Source organism: Nycticebus coucang, chromosome 6, assembly GCF_027406575.1.
Source record: "Nycticebus coucang isolate mNycCou1 chromosome 6, mNycCou1.pri, whole genome shotgun sequence".
Lineage (NCBI taxonomy): Eukaryota > Metazoa > Chordata > Mammalia > Primates > Lorisidae > Nycticebus > Nycticebus coucang.
The window spans coordinates 30,597,647-30,617,385 of NC_069785.1; the positions used below are offsets into that span (position 1 = coordinate 30,597,647).

A 19,739-nucleotide genomic window follows, 5' to 3' on the forward strand; every position below is an offset into this window, starting at 1 on the left:
AATCACTGAGAAAATTTTTAAACAGCTATACTGAGACTTAATATACATACCATAGAATTCACAAAAGGATACAATTTAGCGGTTTTAGTATAGTTGCAGAGTTGTATGAGCAGAACATCACCATAATCAATTTTAGAGCATTTACTACTCCAGAAGAAACCAGTACCCATCATTGGTCAGTCCCATGCCCCCCCCACATTGCACCCACCCCCAGCTCTAGACAACCACTAATCTACTTTTAGATTTTGCTATTAGATTCCCCTATTCTGGACATATTATTAATATGGAATTATATAATATGTAGTCTTTTTTTTTTTTTTTTGAGACAATGTCTCACTATGTCTCCCTCGGTAGAGTGCGTGGCATCACAGCTCACAGCAACCTCAAACTCTTGGGCTTAAGTGATTCTCTTACCTCAGCCTCCCTAGTGGCTGGGACTACAAGCGCTCACCCCAACACCCGGCTATATTTTGGTTGTAGTTGTCATTGTTGTTAGGCAGGCCCGGGCTGGGTTCGAACTTGCCAGCTCTGGTGTGTGTGGCTGGCACCCTAGCTGCTAAGCTACAGGCACCAAGCCTGTACTTTCATAACTGGCTGCTTTTCCTTAGCATGTTTTCAATTTTTATCTACGTATCAGTACTTCACTTTTTACTGCTGAGTAATATTTCATTGTAAAGATATACCACATTGTATTTATCCATTCATCAGTTGATAAGTGTTTGGGTTGTTTCTAGCTATTATGAATAATGCTGCTATGAACATCTGTGTACAAGTTTTTGTGGGGACATGTGTTGTTTCATTTCTTTTGAGTATACATACCTAGGAACAGAATTGCTGGATTGTATGTTAATATGTTTGTCCATTTGAGGCACCACGAGGTTATATTCCAAAGGGCTACCTCATTTTACATCTCCTCCGGCAATAAAAGGGTTCCAAGTTTTTTACATCCTTTCCAATTTTTTATAATCTGTGTTCTTAATTACAGCCACCCTAGTGATTATGAATGTAGCGTCTTGTTTTTTTTTATTGTTAAATCATAGCTGTGTACATTAGTGCAATCAAAGGGTACGATGTGCTGGTTTCATATACAATCTGAAATATTCTCACCAAACTATTCAACGTAGCCTTCGTGGCATTTTCTTAGTTATTGTATGTAGACATTTGTATTCTGACTTCAGTAAGTTTCACCTGTACCCATTCTAAGATGCACCGTAGGTGTGGCCCCACCCATTACCTTCCCTCCACCTTAACCTCCCCCCTCCCTTCCCCTTCTTTGGCCCTTTTCCCATAGTCTTGTGCTATAGTTGGGTTATAGCCTTCATGTGAAAACTATAATTTAGCTTCATAGTAGGGATGAGTACATTGGATACTTTTTCTTCCATTCCTGAGATACCTTGCTAAGAAGAATATGTTCCAGCTCCATCCATGTAAACATGAAAGAGGTAAAGTCTCCATCTTTCTTTAAGGCTGCATAATATTCCATGGTATACATGTATCACAATTTGCTAGTCCATTTGTGGGTCGATGGGCACTTGGGCTTCTTCCATGACTTAGCAATTATGAATTGCACTGCAATAAACATTCTGGTACAGATGTCTGTTAAACTGTGATTTTTGATCTTGTGGGTATAAACCTAGTAAAGGAATTATAGGATTGAATGGCAGGTCTATTTTTAGGTCTCTAAGTATTCTCCGAACATCCTTCCAGAAGGAACGTATTAGTGTGCATTCCCACCAGCAGTGTAGAAGTGTGCCCTTTGCTCCACATCCACGCCAAAATCTCTGGTTTTGGGATTTTGTTATGTGGGCTACTCTTAGTGGGGTTAGGTGATATCTCAAAGTAGTTTTGATTTGCATTTCTCTGATGATTAAGGATGATGAGCTTTTTTGCATGTGTTTGTAGATCGTGCATCTGTCTTCTTTAGAGAAGTTTCTCTTCAAGTCCCTTGCCCACCCTGAGATGGAATCATGTGTTCTTTTCTTGCTAATACGTTTGAGTTCTCTGTGGATTCTGGTTATTAGACCTTTATCGGAGGTATAACCTGCCAATATTTTCTCCCATTCTGAGGTCTGTCTGCTTGCTTTACTTACTATGCTCTTGGCTGTGCAGAAGCTTTTTAGTTTGATCAGGTCCCAGTAGTGTATGTTTGATACTGCTTCAATTGCCTGGGGAGTCCTCCTCATAAAATATTCACTCAGGCCGATTCCTTCAAGAGTTTCCCCTGCACTTTCTTCAAGTATTTTTATAGTTTCGTGTCTTAAGTTTAAATCTTTTATCCAGTGAGAGTCTATCTTAGTTAATGGTGAAAGGTGTGGGTCCAGTTTCAATCTTCTACAGGATGCCAGCCAGTTCACCCAGCACCATTTGTTAAATAGGGAATCTTTTCCCCACTGGATGTTTTTAATTGGCTTGTCAAAGATCAAATAATGGTAAGTAGGTGGATTCATCTCTTGGTTCTGTATTCTGTTCCAGACATCTACCTCTCTGTTTTTGTGCCAATACCATGCTGTTTTGATCACTATTGATTTATCGTACAGTCTCAGGTCTGGTAGCATGATTCCTCCTGCTGTGTTTTTATTGCTGAGTAATGTTTTGGCTATTCGAGGTTTTTTTCTGATTCCATATAAAACAAAATATTATTTTTTTCAAGATCTTTAAAATGTGACAATGGAGCTTTAATAGGAATTGCATTAAAATTATATATTGCTTTGGGTAGTATAGACATTTTAACAATGTTGATTCTTCCCAGCCATGGGCATGGTATGTTTTTCCATCTGTTAACATCTTCAGCTATTTCTTTTCTTAAAGTTTCATAGTTCTCTTTGTAGAGATCTTTCACGTCCTTTGTTAGGTATACTCCCAAATATTTCATCTTCTTTGGCACTACTGTGAAAGGAATAGAGTCCTTGACTGTTTTTTCAGCTGGGTTATTATTGGTATATATAAAGGCTACAGATTTATGGGTGTTGATTTTGTAGCCTGAGAATTGCTGTATTCCTTGATCACTTCTAAAAGTTTTGCAGTAGAATCCCTAGTGTTTTCCAGATATACAATCATATCATCTGCGAAGAGTGAAAGTTTGATTTCTTCTAACCCTATGTGGATACTCTTGATTGCCTTTTCTTCCCTAATTGCAATGGCTAAAACTTCCATTACAATGTTAAAGAGCAATGGAGACAATGGGCAACCTCGCCTGGCTCCTGATCTAAGTGGAAATGATTTCAATTTAACTCCAATCAATATGATATTGGCTGTGCATTTGCTGTAGATGGCCTCTATTAGTTTAAGAAATGTCCCTTCTATACCAATTTTCTTAAGTGTTCTGGTCATGAAGGGATGCTGGATATTATCAAAAGCTTTTTCTGCATCAATTGAAAGAATCATATGGTCCTTATTTTTTAGTTTGTTTATATGCTGAATTACATTTATAGATTTATGTGTATTGAACCAGCCTTGAGACCCTGGGATAAATCCCACTTGGTCGTGGTGTATAATTTTTTTGATGTGTTGTTGGATTCTGTTTGTTAGGATCTTATTGAGTATTTTAGCATCAATATTCATTAGTGATATTGGTCTATAAATTTTTTTCTTGTTGGGTCTTTCCCTGGTTTGGGGATCAAGGTGATGTTTGCTTCGTAGAATGTGTTGGGTAATATTCCTTCTTTTTCTATATTTTGGAAGAGGTTTAGTAATATAGGTACTGGTTCTTTTTTAAAGGTTTGGTAGAATTCTGACGTAAAGCCATCTGGTCCTGGGATTTTCTTTTTAGGGAGATTTTGTATAGTTGATGCTATTTGAGAACTTGATATGGGCCTGTTCAACATTTCCACTTCCTTCTGGCTAAGTCTTGGTAGGTGGCGTACTTCCAGATATTGGTCGATTTCTTTCAGATTTTCATATTTCTGAGAGTAGAGTTTCTTGTAGTAATTGTTTTTTTTTTTTTTTTTTGTAGAGACAGAGTCTCACTTTATGGCCCTCGGTAGAGTGCCGTGGCCTCACACAGCTCACAGCAACCTCCAACTCCTGGGCTTAAGCGATTCTCTTGCCTCAGCCTCCAGAGCAGCTGGGACTACAGGCGCCCGCCACAACGCCCGGCTATTTTTTGGTTGCAGTTTGGCCGGGGCCGGGTTTGAACCCGCCACCCTCGGTATATGGGGCCGGCACCTTACCGACTGAGCCACAGGCGCCGCCCTCTTGTAGTAATTGTTAAGGATTTTTTGAATTTCTAAGGGTTCTGTTGTTATTTCATCATTACCATTTCTGATTGATGAAATTAGAGATTTTACTCTTTTTTTTTCCTGGTTAGGTTGGCCAAAGGTTTATCTATTTTATTGATGTATTCAAAAAAACAACTTTTGGGTTTATTGATCTGTTGTATAATTCTTTTGTTTTCAATTTCATTTAATTCTGCTGTGATTTTGGTTATTTCTTTTCTTCTGCTGGGTTTGGGGTTGGAGTGTTCTTCCTTCTCCAGTTTCTTGAGATGTCCCATTAAGTTATTAACTTTCTCACTTTCCATTTTCTTGAGGAAGTCTTGCAGTGCTATAAATTTCTCTCTTAGAACTGCCTTTGCAGTATCCCAGAGGTTCTCGTAATTCGTGTCTTGACTGTTGTTTTGTTCCAAAAATTTGATGATTTCCTTCTTTTTTTTTTTTTTTTTGTTTTGTTTTTTAGCCGGGGCTAGGTTTGAACCCACAACCTCCGGCATATAGGACCGGCGCCCTACTCCTTGAGCCACAGGCACTGCCCAATGATTTCCTTCTTAATCTCATCTATAATCCATCTATCCTTCAGCATAAGGTTGTTTAGCTTCCATGTTTTTGTATGGGTATGCAGGTTGCTGTTGTTATTAAGTTCAACTTTTATTCCATGATGGTCTGAGAAGATGCAAGGAATAATTTCTATTTTTTTAAATTTGCTGAGGTTAGATTTGTGGCCTAGGATGTGGTCGATTTTGGAGTATGTTCCGTGGGCTGATGAGAAGAATGTGTATTCAGTTTTGTTGGGGTGAAATGTTCTGTTAAGTTCAGATGTTGAATGCTTAAGTTTAAATCTAAAATTTCTTTGCTCAGCTTCTTTTTGGAGGATCTATCCAGCACTGCTAAAGGGGTGTTTAAATCTCCAACTGCTATGGAACTGGAGGAAATCAAGTTGCTCATGTTTGTTAGAGTTTCTCTTATAAATTGAGGTGCATTCTGGTTGGGTGCATAAATATTAATAATTGAAATCTCATTATATTGAGTATTACCTTTAATAAATGTGAAGTGTCCATCCTTATCCTTCCTTATTTCGGTTGGTTTGAAGCCTATTGGATCTGCGAATAGGATTGCAACACCTGCTTTTTTCTGCTTTCAGTTTGCCTGGAGTATAGATGACCATCCCTTCACCTTGAGTCTAAATTTGTCTTTTAATTCAATGCGATTCTTGTATGCAGCAGATATCTGGCTTGAGTTTTTGTATCCCGTCAGCCAACCTGTGCCTCTTTAGAGGACAATTTAAACCATTCACATTAATTGAAAATAATGAGAGTCCGGTGGACATTTTTAATCCTTTTGTGACTGTGGAAGTTGGAATTTGATCAAAATTTTCTGGGTGGGTTTACTTTTGTGGTGGAGGATTACACTGCTCTTTATGGAGGATAAGTCTGAGAATATTCTGGAGAGATGGGTTAGTTATGGCAAATTTCTTCAACATGTGAATGTCATTGAAGTATTTAATTTCTCCGTCATAATTGAAACTCAGTTTAGCTGGGTACAGGATCCTGGGTTGAAAGTTATTTTGTTTTAGGAGATTAAAAGTCAATGACCATCCTCTTCTAGCTTGAAAGGTTTTAGCAGAGAGATCTGCAGTTATTCTAATATTCTTCCCCTTGTAGATGATGGTTTTCTTTCGTCTGGCAGCTTTCAGAATTTTCTCCTTCATATTAACTTTAGTGAAATTGATTATGATGTGTCTGGGGGATGTCTTATTCAGGTTGAGTGGTGCTGGAGTTCTGAAACTGTCTGCTATCTGAATTTCAGAATCTTTTGCAATATCTGGAAAGTTCTCCTTCATAATCTCATGGAGAAGAGACTCTGTGCCTTGTGAAGCCACTTCATTGCTTTCGGGGATCCCGAAATTGGTTTTCATCGAATTATACCATAGCTTTCTGAGAGAGTGATCTGTTTTTGCCCTCCATTTCTCTTCCTCTTTGAGAGTTTGGGAGCGTTTGAAAGCTTTGTCTTCAATGTCAGAAATCCTTTCTTCTGCTTGCTCCATCCTGTTACTGAGGGATTCTACTCTGTTTCTCAGATCTTTGAGGGTTGCAACTTCTTGCCTCAATGTGTCAAAATCTTTGGTCATTTGGTCTTTGAATTCATTGAATTCTTGAGATATCCTTTGGGTTACTGCTTGGAATTCTAATTTGATCTTATTTGGTATCCAGATTCTGAATTCAATTTCTGACATCTCAGCTATTTGTTTGTGCATGGGATCTTGTGCTGTGTCTGCCCCATTGATCCTTGGGGGAGTTGATCTACTCTGATTATTCATATTGCCAGAGTTTTTCTGTTGATTTCACCTCATGATTGTTTTTCACCATTGCCTCTGGCCATCCTCAGAGTTGGGGAGGTGTCTCTCCAAGATTAGACCCCAGCAGGATCACTCTATTGTTGCTGGATCTTTGTAGGGAGTCATCCTGTGTAGTTCCTCTGGGGCTGCCCTAGCCAGGGAGTTCTGGTGTGGAAGCAGCTCTGGAGTGTGACACACCTGGATTCAGCAACAGGGCAGGAGGTGGTGCACATGGTTCTGGGAGTGCCTGGTGCCCAATGACTTTGGCACAGAGAGCCCAAGGCTCCAGCAGTCTCTGGCCAAGAGAAGGGCTCTCTGCAGAGGCAGTGAGGGCTCCAGAGGGCACACGGCTACCAGCGTCCCTGGCCAGATGAGCAGGCCGGTGTGTAGGCAGGGAGGGTACAGGAGGGAGGATGCAGGGTTGTGCAGCTCCCGTAGTTCCTGGTCATGGCATGTGGAGGCCCGGCAGGCGCGGGTTGTGGGTCGGGGGTCGTGGCGCACCTCTTATGGGCGGTGCCAAGCCCAGGAGTTTGAGGTTGCTCTGAGTGCCACGGCACTCTACCCAGGGCAACAGCCCGAGGCTCCAGTGTGCCAAAACCGGTCTCACTCTGCCCCTGAGGGTTAAGGCTGTAAGGCAGCCTAATCCCCACTTTTAGGCTGCTCATTCACTAGGTTACTAGCTCCCGCCCAATCCTTGCTCTGCAACCCTGAGGGCGAAGCTTGCCAGGGCAGTTCTCTCACAATGGCTCCCTGTGGTCCACAGCCAAACACTATTAGCTCCATCCTGCTCAGCGGCTCAGTCTGGGTCCCTAGACAATGCCCAAAGTTCTCTGCACTCCTGCTCAAGCTCTCCCTAAGGCAGTTCAACTGAGTGCCAAGTCTAAAAAGATGGAAACAGTTCACAGGTAAGGCCTTTCCAGTTTCCAGTCTCACTGCTGCTTGTACTTATGGCTGCTGGCGGGATTAGGTCGATCGAGCACACACAATCACTTGCCAGTTTTCCACTGTTTTTGTCCTTCTCTTGGGGTCCAGAAGTCCATTGCTGACTCCCTGTATCCTCAAAGGGATGATTATAGGCAGATCCCACCAGAGACTCCAGAGATGCCTGGAGTCTTATCTCACCAGACTCATTGTGCCCTGTTGCAGGGAAGCTGTTACTTGGCTGCCATCTTAGATTGTTCTCTCTTATTTTATTTTATTTTTTACCATGCAACAATGTCTTTTATTATGTATGGGTTTTTATAATTATTTCCTTAATCTCTCCATACACAGACAAAAATTAATGTGTTATTTTAACATATAAGAACTTGCGAACTTGATCACTGCCTAGAGAAGGGCAAATTATCCCCAAAACATGCTTAACCAGGAGGCCAATTCATCTGCCAACCTCCAAGAACGTGCAGATGAACATGGTAGACAGACTGTCCCCCATCTGAACCTTCATTCGCCACCATTCGATAGCCCTTCTTCAGACCCAGATCAACAGCACATTTCTTGCCAACAATCATTAAATGTCCAAGAAGACTTTCATGATCATCTTCTGCCACAGAAATCTGGGATATGTGTTTCTTGGGTATCACCAGAAAATGCGTTGGTGCTTGAGGGGAAATGTCATGGAAAGCAAGACACCGGTCATCCTCAAAAATGATTTTGGCTGGGATTTCCTTGCGGATGATCTTCCCGAAGATCGTGTCGCCTCCAGGTTGAGCGACCTGAGCCTTGGCGATCTCATCTGCCATCCCAGCCTCCCCTCCTGCGCGGCAGCCAGGGGAGAAGGTTGGGAGGAGGGAGGGACAAGTTCTCCTTTATTTTGGTTTTGATTCTCATTTCCCTGATAGCTAACCATGTTGAACATCTTTTCATGTGCTTATATAGAATTTGCATATCTTTGAAGAAATGTCTATTCAGATCATTTGACTATTTTTTAATTGAGATATTTATCTTTTTATTATTGGTTGTATAAGTTCTTTACATATTAGATACAAGCCCATAGTAGATATATGATTTGCAAATATTTTCTCATTTTGTAGGTTGTTTTGATGGTATTGTTTAATGGTATTGTTTGAAGCACAAAAGTTTTGAAATTTGATGAAGACCAATTTATCTATTTTTTTCTTTGGTTGCTTGTGCTTTAGGTGTCATATCTAAGAATCTGTTGCCTAGTACAAGTTTATGAAGATTTATGCTTATGTTTTTTCCTGAGAGTTTAGCTCTTACATTTAGGTCTTTGATCCATTTGAGTTAATTTTTTGTGTATGGTGTGACATAGGGGTCCACCTTCATTCTTTAGCATCTGTATATCCAATTATCCCAGCACCATTTATTGAAAAAAGACTGTCCTTCCTCCATTGAATTGTCTTGGCACCCTTGTTAAAAATCAATCAACCATAAATGTATGTGTTTATTTCTGGTCTTTCAATTCTATTCCATTGATGTATATGTCTATCTTTATGTCAGTAAAACACTATCTTTTTTTTTTTTTGCAGTTTTTGGCTGGGGCCAGGTTTGAACCCACCACCTCTGGTATATGGGGCTGGTGCCCTACTCCTTTGAGCCACAGGCGCCGCCCAGTACAACACTATCTTGATTACTATATATTTGTAGTAAGTTTTGAAATTGGGATATGTAAGTTCTCCAGTTTTGTTCTTTTTCAAGATTGGGCTATTCTGAGTCCCTTACATTTCCATATGAATTTTAGGATTAGCTTGTTACTTTCTGCCCCCAAAAGCTGTCTGGAACTTAAAAATATATTGAGATGAATCAATAGATCAATTTGGAGAGTATTTCCATGTTAATTATATTGAAGTTTCAGATCCATGAATATGAGCTGTCTTTCCATTTGGTTAGGTCATCTATAATTTCTTTCAACAATATTTTGCAGGGGTTTTTTTGCAGTTTTTATTTTTAGAGTATATGTTTATCATTTCATTTGTTAAATTTATTCTTTTTATTTAGACACAGAATCTCACTTTGTTAAATTTATTCTTAAGATTTTCAAATTATTTTTCATGTCTTATTAGGTTCCTATGGATGTTTTTACAAATTACAATACATTTGGTGGCTTAAAACAACAGAAATTTACTGAAACATCATTCTGGAGGTTGGAAATCCAAAATAATTTAATTGGTCTGAAATCAAGGTGTCACAGAGCCACACTGTCTCTAGACTAGAGGCTGTAGGGGAGAATTTGTTCCTTGCCTCTTCTAAGCTAGTGGCTGTCAGCATTCCTTGACTTGTGGCTATGTCACTCCAATCCTCAGTTTCCTTGGTCACATTGTCTCCTCTTCTAAATTGTCAAATCTTCTCTGCCTCTTTCTTATAAGGAGGCTTGTGATTGGATTTAGGACCCACCTGGATAATTCAGACTAATCCCACACCTTAACTCCTTAATTTAATCACATCTGGAAAGATTTTTCCCCCCTCCTTTAAAAAAAAATAAAGTAACATTTACAGGTTCTAAGGATTAGGATCCCGTATCTTTAGATGGCCATTATTCAGCCTACTACAGACCCTATTGTAAATGGAATTGTGTTTTGCTTCCATTTTTTGTTTGTTCGTTCTAGTGTATCAAAAGCCAATGGATTTTTATATATTGTATTTTGTACCACGCAACCTTGCTGAGCTTGTTTATTAGTTCTAATCATGTTCTAGTAGATTCATTAGAATTTTCTATGTATAAGAGCATGTCATCTGCAAATATAGCTTTACTTCTTCCTTTCCAATATGGATGCCTTTTATTTTATTTTATTGTCTTGCCTAATTGCCCTGACTCTAACACAATGTTGAATAGAAGTGGCAAAAGTGGGCTGGGTGCCTATAGTTCAGTGCCGGCCACATGCTCTGGGGCCGGTGGGTTCGAAACTGGCCCGGGCCTGCTAAACAAACAAACAAAAAAAAATAGCTGGGCCTTGTGGTGGGCGCCTGTAGTCCAAGCTACTTGGGAGGCTGAAGCAAGAGAATCTCTTGAGCCCAAGAGTTTGAGGTTGCTGTGAGCTGTGATGCCACAGCACTCTACCAAAGGTGACAAAGTGAGACTCTGTCTCAATTAAAAAAAAAAAAAAAAGGGCGGCGCCTGTGGCTCAGTGAGTAGGGCGCCGGCCCCATATGCCGAAGGTGGCGGGTTCAAACCCAGCCCCGGCCAAACTGCAACAAAAAAATAGCCAGGCGTTGTGGCGGGCGCCTGTAGTCCCAGCTACTCAGGAGGCTGAGGCAAGAGAATCGCGTAAGCCCAAGAGTTAGAGGTTGCTGTGAGCCGTGTGACGCCACGGCACTCTACCAAGGGAGGTACAGTGAGACTCTGTCTCTACAAAAAAAAAAATGAACATCCTGGATTTCCTATTCCTCATTTTAGGGGGACAGCACTACATTTTAGACCATTAACTATTATGTTACCTGTGGGGTTTCAATAAATGTTCTTTATCGGGCTGAAAAAGTTCCCTTCCAGTTCTAGTTCATTGAATGTTTTTATCCTGAAAAAGTATTGGATCTTGTCAAATGCTTTTTCTGTGTCTACTGAGATGATCATGTGACTTTTGTTCTTGATTCTGTTGATGTTTTACATTTATTGATTTTTATATTAGCCTTGCATTCCTGGGATAAGTCCTAGTATAATCCTTTTTATATGTTGACACATATAGTCTTATATTTTGTTGATCTTTACATCTATGCGCATAAGAAATATTGGTCTGTATTTTTCTTTTCTTGTGATACCTTTGTCTAGTTTTGGTACTAGGATAATACTGGCCTCATAAAATGAGATAGGAAGTGCTGAAAATATTTTAACAACTATATCCATGAATTTTTTATACAATCTGTTTCAGAAAACTGAACACAAATGCTTTAAATACATGTCATGTGGAAGAATAGAGCAGTAAGGGAAACTTCAGTCTCTTGTGATTTTTTTTCTTTTTTTCTTTTTCAGAGATAGAATTTCCCTCTATTCCCCAGGCTGGAATGCAGTGGCATGATTACAGCTCACTGCAACCTCAAACTCTGGGCTCAAATGATCCTCCTGCTTTGGTTCTGGGATTACAAATGTGTGCCACAATTCAAACTTTTAACCTAATCTGGCTGGAGCACCATCCATTTTGAATGGAGACCCACAAAGTGACAACATTTCTTAAATTTAGAAGTGATTTGAAACCACAAAAAAGAAAAACCCAAAGTAGTAATTGGGCAGTGTCTTTCTTATATTGTCTGACTCATCTAGAGCTGAAGATATGTACTTGCAATTTTTAAAATTTTGAACAATGGGAACTTTGATATTGTTAGAAATAGCTTCTGGGCGGTGCCTGTGGCTCAGTCGGTAGGGCGCCGGCCCCATATACCGAGTGTGGCGGGTTCAAACCCGGCCCCGGCCAAACTGCAACCAAAAAATAGCCGGGCGTTGTGGCGGGCGCCTGTAGTCCCAGCTACTCCGGAGGCTGAAGCAAGAGAATCGCTTGGGCCCAGGAGTTGGAGGTTGCTGTGAGCTGTGTGAGGCCACGGCACTCTACCGAGGGCCATAAAGTGAGACTGTGTCTCTACAAAAAAAAAAAAAAAAGAAAGAAATAGCTTCTATTCTCTCGGGAACTGTCTGATGGCTTAAATTGACTATCTTTTTTTTATTACAAATTTTTTAGTATTTTTCTCATAATTTTCTGACAAAATTTCCATAACTGAATAATAGATTCTTTTACCATATCTCCACCTAAAAGTGGTTTTCTTTTTTTGTGTAAGAACCTAAGCCACTTTATAGCTTAATCAAGTTAACATGCTCAGATTCTGTTTAAAAACGTCTTTTCTTATTTTGGACATTTAATTTTTGTTTTGAAAGACTAATTTTATTAATTCCCCTTGAGTATTGAGTGGAAACTTCATATCATCTTCATTATGTATTTGTTGAAATTGTCCATTTTATTATCTTAAAATTTTCTTTCTTTTTTTTTTTTTTTGAGTCCCACTATGTCACCCTCTGTGCTATGGGCGCCGAGCTGTGTTATTTTTTTGTAGAGACAGAGTCTCACTTTATGGCCCTCGGTAGAGTGCCGTGGCCTCACACAGCTCACAGCAACCTCCAACTCCTGGGCTTAAGGGATTCTCTTGCCTCAGCCTCCAGAGTAGCTGGGACTACAGGCGCCTGCCACAACACCCGGCTATTTTTTGGTTGCAGTTTGGCCGGGGCCGGGTTTGAACCCGCCACCCTCGGTATATGGGGCCGGCGCCTTACCGACTGAGCCACAGGCGCCGCCCTCTTAAAATTTTCTTACACAACAATTCTTTTTCTTTCCTTTTGTTTTGCTGCTGCAAATTGCTATGGCTATCCTTGGTAAAATTTATAATATATATATTATATATATTAAAATTTATAATATATATATTGTATATATATATATATATATTTTTTTTTTACTATTCCTGTGGTAGTACTAACATTCTGAATGTCCCCTGAATTCTACATCCCGCAAATTTTGATAAGTTGTCTCCTCATTCATTCAGTACAAAATATTTTTAAATTTGTCTTGAGATATATTCTTTAATCCATGTGTTATTTAAAAGTGTATTGTTGGGTGGCTCCTGTGGCTCAGTGAGTGGGGTGCCGGCTCCATGTACCAAGGGTGGTGGGTTCAAAACCAGACCTGGCCAAACTGCAACAAAAAAAATAGCCAGCCATTGTGGCAGGCACCTGTGGTCCCGGCTGCTCAGGAGGCTGAGCCAGGAGAATCACATAAGCCCAGGAGTTGGAGGTTGCTATGAGCTGTGATGCCATGGCATTCTACCCAGGGTGATAAAGTGAGACTCTGTTTCTAAAAAAAACATAAAAATAAAAATAAATAAAAGTGTGTTGTTTAATCTCCACAGTTTTTGAGACTTTTCGTTATCTATTATTGCTTCCTAGTTTAATTCCACTGTGGTCTGATAACATACTTTGTATGATGCCTTTTCTTTTAAATGTTTAGGTGTGTTTTATGGACCAAAAAGTGGTCTATCTTGATTAATGTTCCCTATGGGCTTGAGTGGAATGTATATTCTACTGTCAGTGAATGGAGCATTCTATAGATGTCAATTCAATGTCAGATGTCAACTGATTGGTTATTCAATTCAACTATATTTTTGCTGATTTTCTACCTGTTGGATCTGTCATTTACTGACATCGGAGTATTGAAGTCTTTTAACTATAATAGTGAATTCATCTATTTCTCCTTGCAATTCTATTAGTTTTTGCCTAATGTATTTTGACCCTCTGTTGTTGGATGCATATACATTAAAGATTGTTATGTCTTCTTGGAAAATTGACCCCTTTATCATGATTTCTGATAATTTTCCTTGCCCTGAAATTTTCCTTGTCTAAAATTAATATAGCTACTCCAGCTAATATTTCTTTTGATTGGTGTTAGCAAGGTATATCTTTCTCTATTGTTTTAATATATCTGTCTTTATATATGTATTTAAAGTGGGTTTCTCATAGATAACATACTATAGCAAGGTTTTTTTTTTTATCTATTCCAATAGCTTATCTTTTAGTTTATGTACAGACAGTCCTCAGGTTACAGATGACTCAACTTATGGTGTCCTCTACTTACAAACAAGCTCCCAAGACTTCCCATAAAAATAATTTATAATTAAATAATTAAATCAATGATTTGAGAACTAGTTTTTTTTATGCATGTAAAAAAAACCACATGGTACAAACAGTCCATTGGCACAGCACCTTTAGCAGCTGGTCTTATTGTTTATACAGTCACTTACCCACAGCGTCACTTCTGTCTTAACTTTTCTATTCAATTTTATGAGTCTATGTTTACCCTTATGATCACATCTCCAAAGCAAAAGTCCACTACAAGTCCAGGTGGCTTGGTGTGAAGAGAAAGGTGATTACAATGGAAACCACAGTAGAAACAATTAAGTGTTCAGAGAAAGGCCAATTGTCATTATTCACTGGAAACGAAGTAGGCTTCAATTGCTCTACTGTCAGAACAGTTAAGGTGACAATAACGGAACAAGTGAAAGGCAGTGCTTTAATGAAAGCATCTGTCATTACTAAGCAGTGTAGTTGATTGTAATTACTGAAATGGAAATGTTAATATTAACTTGCTTAGAAGATCAAAATAAGCATAATATTCCTATTAGCCTAGCATTGCTGCAACATTAAGTGTTAACCTTTAATATTCTTTTTTGAGGCTCAGTGCCTGTAGCTCAGCAGCTAGGGTGCCAGCCATATACACCAGAGGTGGCAGGTTTGAATCTAGCCCAGGCCTGACAAATAACAATGACAACTACAACCAAAACATAGCCTGGTGTTGTGGTGGGCACCTGTAGTCCCAGCTACTTGGGAGGCTGAGGCAAGAGAATTGCTTCAGCCCAAGAGTTTGAGGTTGCTATGAGCTGTGATGCCATGGCACTCTACCCAGGGCGAAAACTTGAGACCCTGTCTCAAAAAATATATATATATATATTTAAAAAAATATATATGTATATATATATTTAAAATATATATATGTATATATATATATTTAAAATATATATATGTATATATATATTTAAAATATATATATGTATATATATTTAAAAAATATATATACATATATATTTTTTGAAATTTCTTCTATCTCTTATCTAAGCTTTTTGTGTAAGTTTCCTTTTATGTTCTGTTTGTTTAAATTAAAAAAAGAGCATAATAGTTTCTGTAATTTTTTTTTATAGTTCAAGAGTATTATTATAGAATTACATTGTATTATTACCACATATGAGCCATGATAATACTGTATTTATTAAGCATTGCCATATATACTCCATTCATCAGGGCTCTGAGTTACATACAAATCTGACCAAAGACGTTCTCAGGAACATATTTTGTCTGTAACCCAGAGAGCACCTGTATTTAAAGATAATTCACATTTCAAGTGATTACTGACATACTATATTTATAACTGCCATGTCTCTAATTGTTTTGTATTCATTGTACTTGTTCTTCATGTTTGTTTTTTTGTGACAGGATATCACTTTGTCCCCCAGGCTAGAGTGCAGTGGTGTCATCATAGCTTACTGCAAACTCAAACTCCTGGGCGCGAGCGATTCTCCTGCCTCAGCCTCACAAGTAGCTGAGACTACAGGTGTGCACCATGATGAACAGCTAATGTTTTTATTTTTTTGTAAAGACAGAGTTTCACTCTTTTCAGGCTTGTCTCAAATTCCTGGCCTCAAGTGATTCTGAAATAAAGGAGACAACAAAAACAAAGAAAACTATAGACCAACATAGCATAGATGCAAAACTCCTCAAGAAGTTACCAGCAGGCTCAGGGCCCATAGCTCAGTGAGTAGGGCGCCAGCCACATACACCAAAGTTGGTGGGTTCAAACCTATTCCGGGCCTACTGGGTTGAATGGAGTAATGATGACAACTGCAACCAAAAAATAGCTGGGCATTGTGGCAGATGCCTGTAGTCCCAGCTACTTGGGAGGCTGAGGTAAGAGAATCACTTAAGCCCAAGAGTTTGAGGTTGCTGTGAGCTGTTATACCATGGCACTCTACCGAGGGTGACATAGTGAGACTCTGTCTCAAAAACAAACAAAAACAAGATGCCAGCAGACAGAATCCAACAACACATTCAAAATATAATACACCAAGATCAAGTGGATTTTATTCCAGGGATACAAGGATGGTTTACCATACACAAATTAGTAAATGTGATAAACAGAATTGATGACAAAAATCTATGATCATCCCAATAGACACAGAAGGAGGTAGGATTGAGCCACTGCACCCAGCCCTGTTCTTTGTTTTTAAAAAATATTTCCCTCCACTTGGCGCCTGTAGCTCAGTGGCTAAAGCGCCAGACACATGCACTGGGTTCAAGGGATCCTCCTGTTTCAGTCTCCTCAGAAGCTGTGACTATAGGCACCAGCCACTATATGCACCTGCCATAACGCTCAGCTAATTTTTTTCTATTTTTAGTAGAGTTGAGATCTTCTTGTTCAGGTGGGTCTCAAACTCCTGAGCTCAAGTCATCCTCCTGACTCTGCCTCCTAGAGTGCTAGGATTATAGGCTTGAGCCACCATTCTCAGACCTCTACTCACACTTCTGACATCTATTTGGCTTTTCACACTAAGCAGTTACTAATTCTCTTCATATAACACCAAGTATGCTACAAGTTAATCCAATTCTGACAACTACTTGAAGCTAGCACAAACTCCACAAGTGAAGGGCTCAGTCCCACAAGACTGTCTTCCAACTTCAAGTTGCAAGTAATAGATCTCCAGGATAGGCAGATTTCTGTCTGTCTTGGCTACAAATTCAGGGTTTCCATTATCCCTCCTCAGGTTCAATAATTTGTTATAATGGCTCACAGAAAGCAGGTAAACTATTTACTTTTATCGGTTTATTGTAAAGGACGTCATAAAGGATACAAATGAATAGCTGAAGAGGTACATAGGGCAAAGTCTGGAAAGGTCCTGAGCACAAGAGTTTCTGTCTCCATGGGCATTATCCTCTAGCATGTGGATGTGCTCAAAGACCTGGAAGCTTTCTGAATTCTTAATTTAAGGTTTTAATGGAGGACCCATGGATTAAATCATTCCCCATTGTGATTAACTCAATCTTCATCCCCTCTCTGGAAGTTGGATTTGGGGAGCTGAAACTTCCAACATGTTTTAGTCCATCCCTGCTGCAATAACAAAAATACCATAGATTGGGTAATTACAAATAATATAAATTTATTTCTCTGCTCATAACACTTTCTTTTTCTTTTTGAGATGGTCTCACTCTGTTGCCCCAGGTTAGAGTACCATGGTGTCAGCCTAGCTTAACTCCTGGGTTCAAGCTATCCTCCTGCCTCAGGCTCCCTATTAACTGAGACAAATAAGCATCTGCCACAATGCCTGGCCAATTTTTCTATTTTTAGTAGAGATAAGGTCTTACTCTTGTGTGGACTGGTTTCTAACTACTGAGCTCAAGCAATCCTCCTTCCTCCTACCTTGGCCTCTCAGAGTGCTAGGATTACAGGCATGAGCTACTGCACTGGCCCAAAACAAGTCTTAACAAATTTTTAAGAATCAAAATCACATCAAGTATCTTCTCCGACCATTGTAGAGCAAAGCTAGAAATCCGTACCAAGAGGAACTTCAGAAATTATACAAATATCTGAAAATTAAATAACATGCTCCTGAATAATCACTGGGTCAATAAAGAAATTAAAGCAGAGTTTAAAATGACTAAAAATGAAAACACAACAAACCAAAATCCATGGGATATGGCAGAACTAGTGATAATAGGGAAACTTACAGCATTAACTGCCTACATCAAAAAGGTAGATCAAAAATTAACAACTTAATGTTACACCTTAAGAAACTAGAAAAACAGGAACAAACTAAACCCAAAGCTGGCAGAAGAAAAGAAATAACAAAAATCAAAGCACAACTAAATGAAATAGAGAGCCTAAAACAATACAAAGGATCAACAAAACAAAATGTTGGTTCTTTGAAAGGCCAAACAAATGGATAAACCACTAGCTGGATTAACTGAGAAAAGAAGAGATGGTCCAAACAAACGAAATGGGAAATGAAAAATTGACATTACAACTGACAGCACAAAATACAAAAGCTCATCAGAAACTATTATAAACAACTATATGCACGCAAACTAGAAACTCTAGAGGAAAAGGATAAATTTCTGAAAACGTACACCCTCCCAAGATTGAATCAGAAAGAAATAGAAATCCTGAATAGACCAATAATGAGTAGTGATATTGAATGAGTAATAAAAAAAACTCCCAACAAAAAAACCCGAGGACCAGATGGATTCATAGCTGAATTCTACTAAACATAAAGGAACTAAAACCAATCCTCCTGAAACTGCTCCCCCCAAATGAGGAGGGAATTCTCATTAACTCATTCTATGAGGCCAATATCACTGGAATATCAAAGCAACAAAAAACTACACACTGACATACCTGATAAACATAGATGCAAAACTCCTCAACAAGATACTAGCAAAGTGAATCCAACAGCACATTAAAAAGATAATACCAAAAAAAAAATTTTTTTTTAATTAAAAAAATACACCAAGACCAAGTGGGTTTTATTCCAGGGATGCAAGGATGGTTTACCATACACAAATTAGTAAATGTGATGCATCACATAAACAGAATTAAGGACAAAAATCATATGATCATCCCAATAGACACAAAAAGAGCATTCAATAAAATCTAGTACCTCTTCATGACAAAAATCCTCAACAACCTGGGCATAGAAGTATAATAACATACCTAGAAATAGTAATGGCCATACGTAGCAAACCCACAACCAACATCATACTTAATCAGGAAGAGTTGAAAGCATTCCCTCTGTAGGATAATATTTAGAAATAAACTTATCCTACATCAAGCACACAAAGTAAATTCAGTGTGAGTTTAAAATGACATGCTTTTCTTCCAGAGGCTTAAGAGGCTTGGACCCCCCCTGGGTTACTCACAGAGTTAGGCTTTTTTGGAATTGTAAAATTCCTTAGGCCTTTTCTCTGAAGCAGTACACCCTGTGAAGCCTGAGATCCAAGGGCATGCCGCCCTTCCTCAGAGATACGGGCCAGAGGGTTGACATAGGTTAATAACATATTGTCAGAGGTCTATAGGTGCTCTGCCCTGAAGGAAAGACACAGTCGTTACTTCATACTGAGTAAACTGAGTGAATGCTTGAAGATATTCTTCTATTAACTCTGTTCCCCTATGGCTGCTTTCGTCTTTGTGCCCTGCTTGGAAAACTAGTCACTGTTTAGAGGAAGGGATTTACTACACAAGTGGTTGCATTGATATGATAAATATTTCCTTTAAGTTAAAATTCAGCTAATAGATAATGGATTAGGTGTGTACGTGACTGGAAGAGTATAAAACTAAAACTTGGAATAAAAAATTTTGCTATATGCCAGCCCACAGTGTATAGTCTGTTTCTTGACTTAATAATTACAGGAGCGAGTTTACACCTACAGCAAAGCTGCTGCTCGTTCACGTCTCGGGTCACTGAACACCCTCTTCAAACTGGAACAAGACAAGGAGACCCCCTTTCCCCACTCTTCTCAACATAGTACTGGACGTCCTTGCCAGAGTAATCAGGCAAGAGGAAAAAAAAGGCATTCAAATTGGAAAACAGGAAGTCAAATTGTCCTTGTTTGATGATGACATGATCTTATATCTAAAAAACCCTAAAGACTCCACCAAAAA

At 39.0% G+C, this 19,739-nt stretch overlaps 1 protein-coding gene across 1 annotated transcript; it reads right to left on the reverse strand.

Moving 5' to 3' along the window:
* Positions 1-7,754: 7,754 nt before the first annotated feature.
* On the reverse strand, positions 7,755-8,340 carry LOC128587989 (adenosine 5'-monophosphoramidase HINT1-like). Its single transcript, XM_053594544.1, has one exon. It carries the CDS (start codon positions 8,286-8,288, stop codon positions 7,908-7,910), a length of 381 nt encoding a protein of 126 aa, XP_053450519.1. The 5' UTR covers positions 8,289-8,340; the 3' UTR covers positions 7,755-7,907.
* Between the last annotated feature and the right edge of the window lie 11,399 nt (positions 8,341-19,739).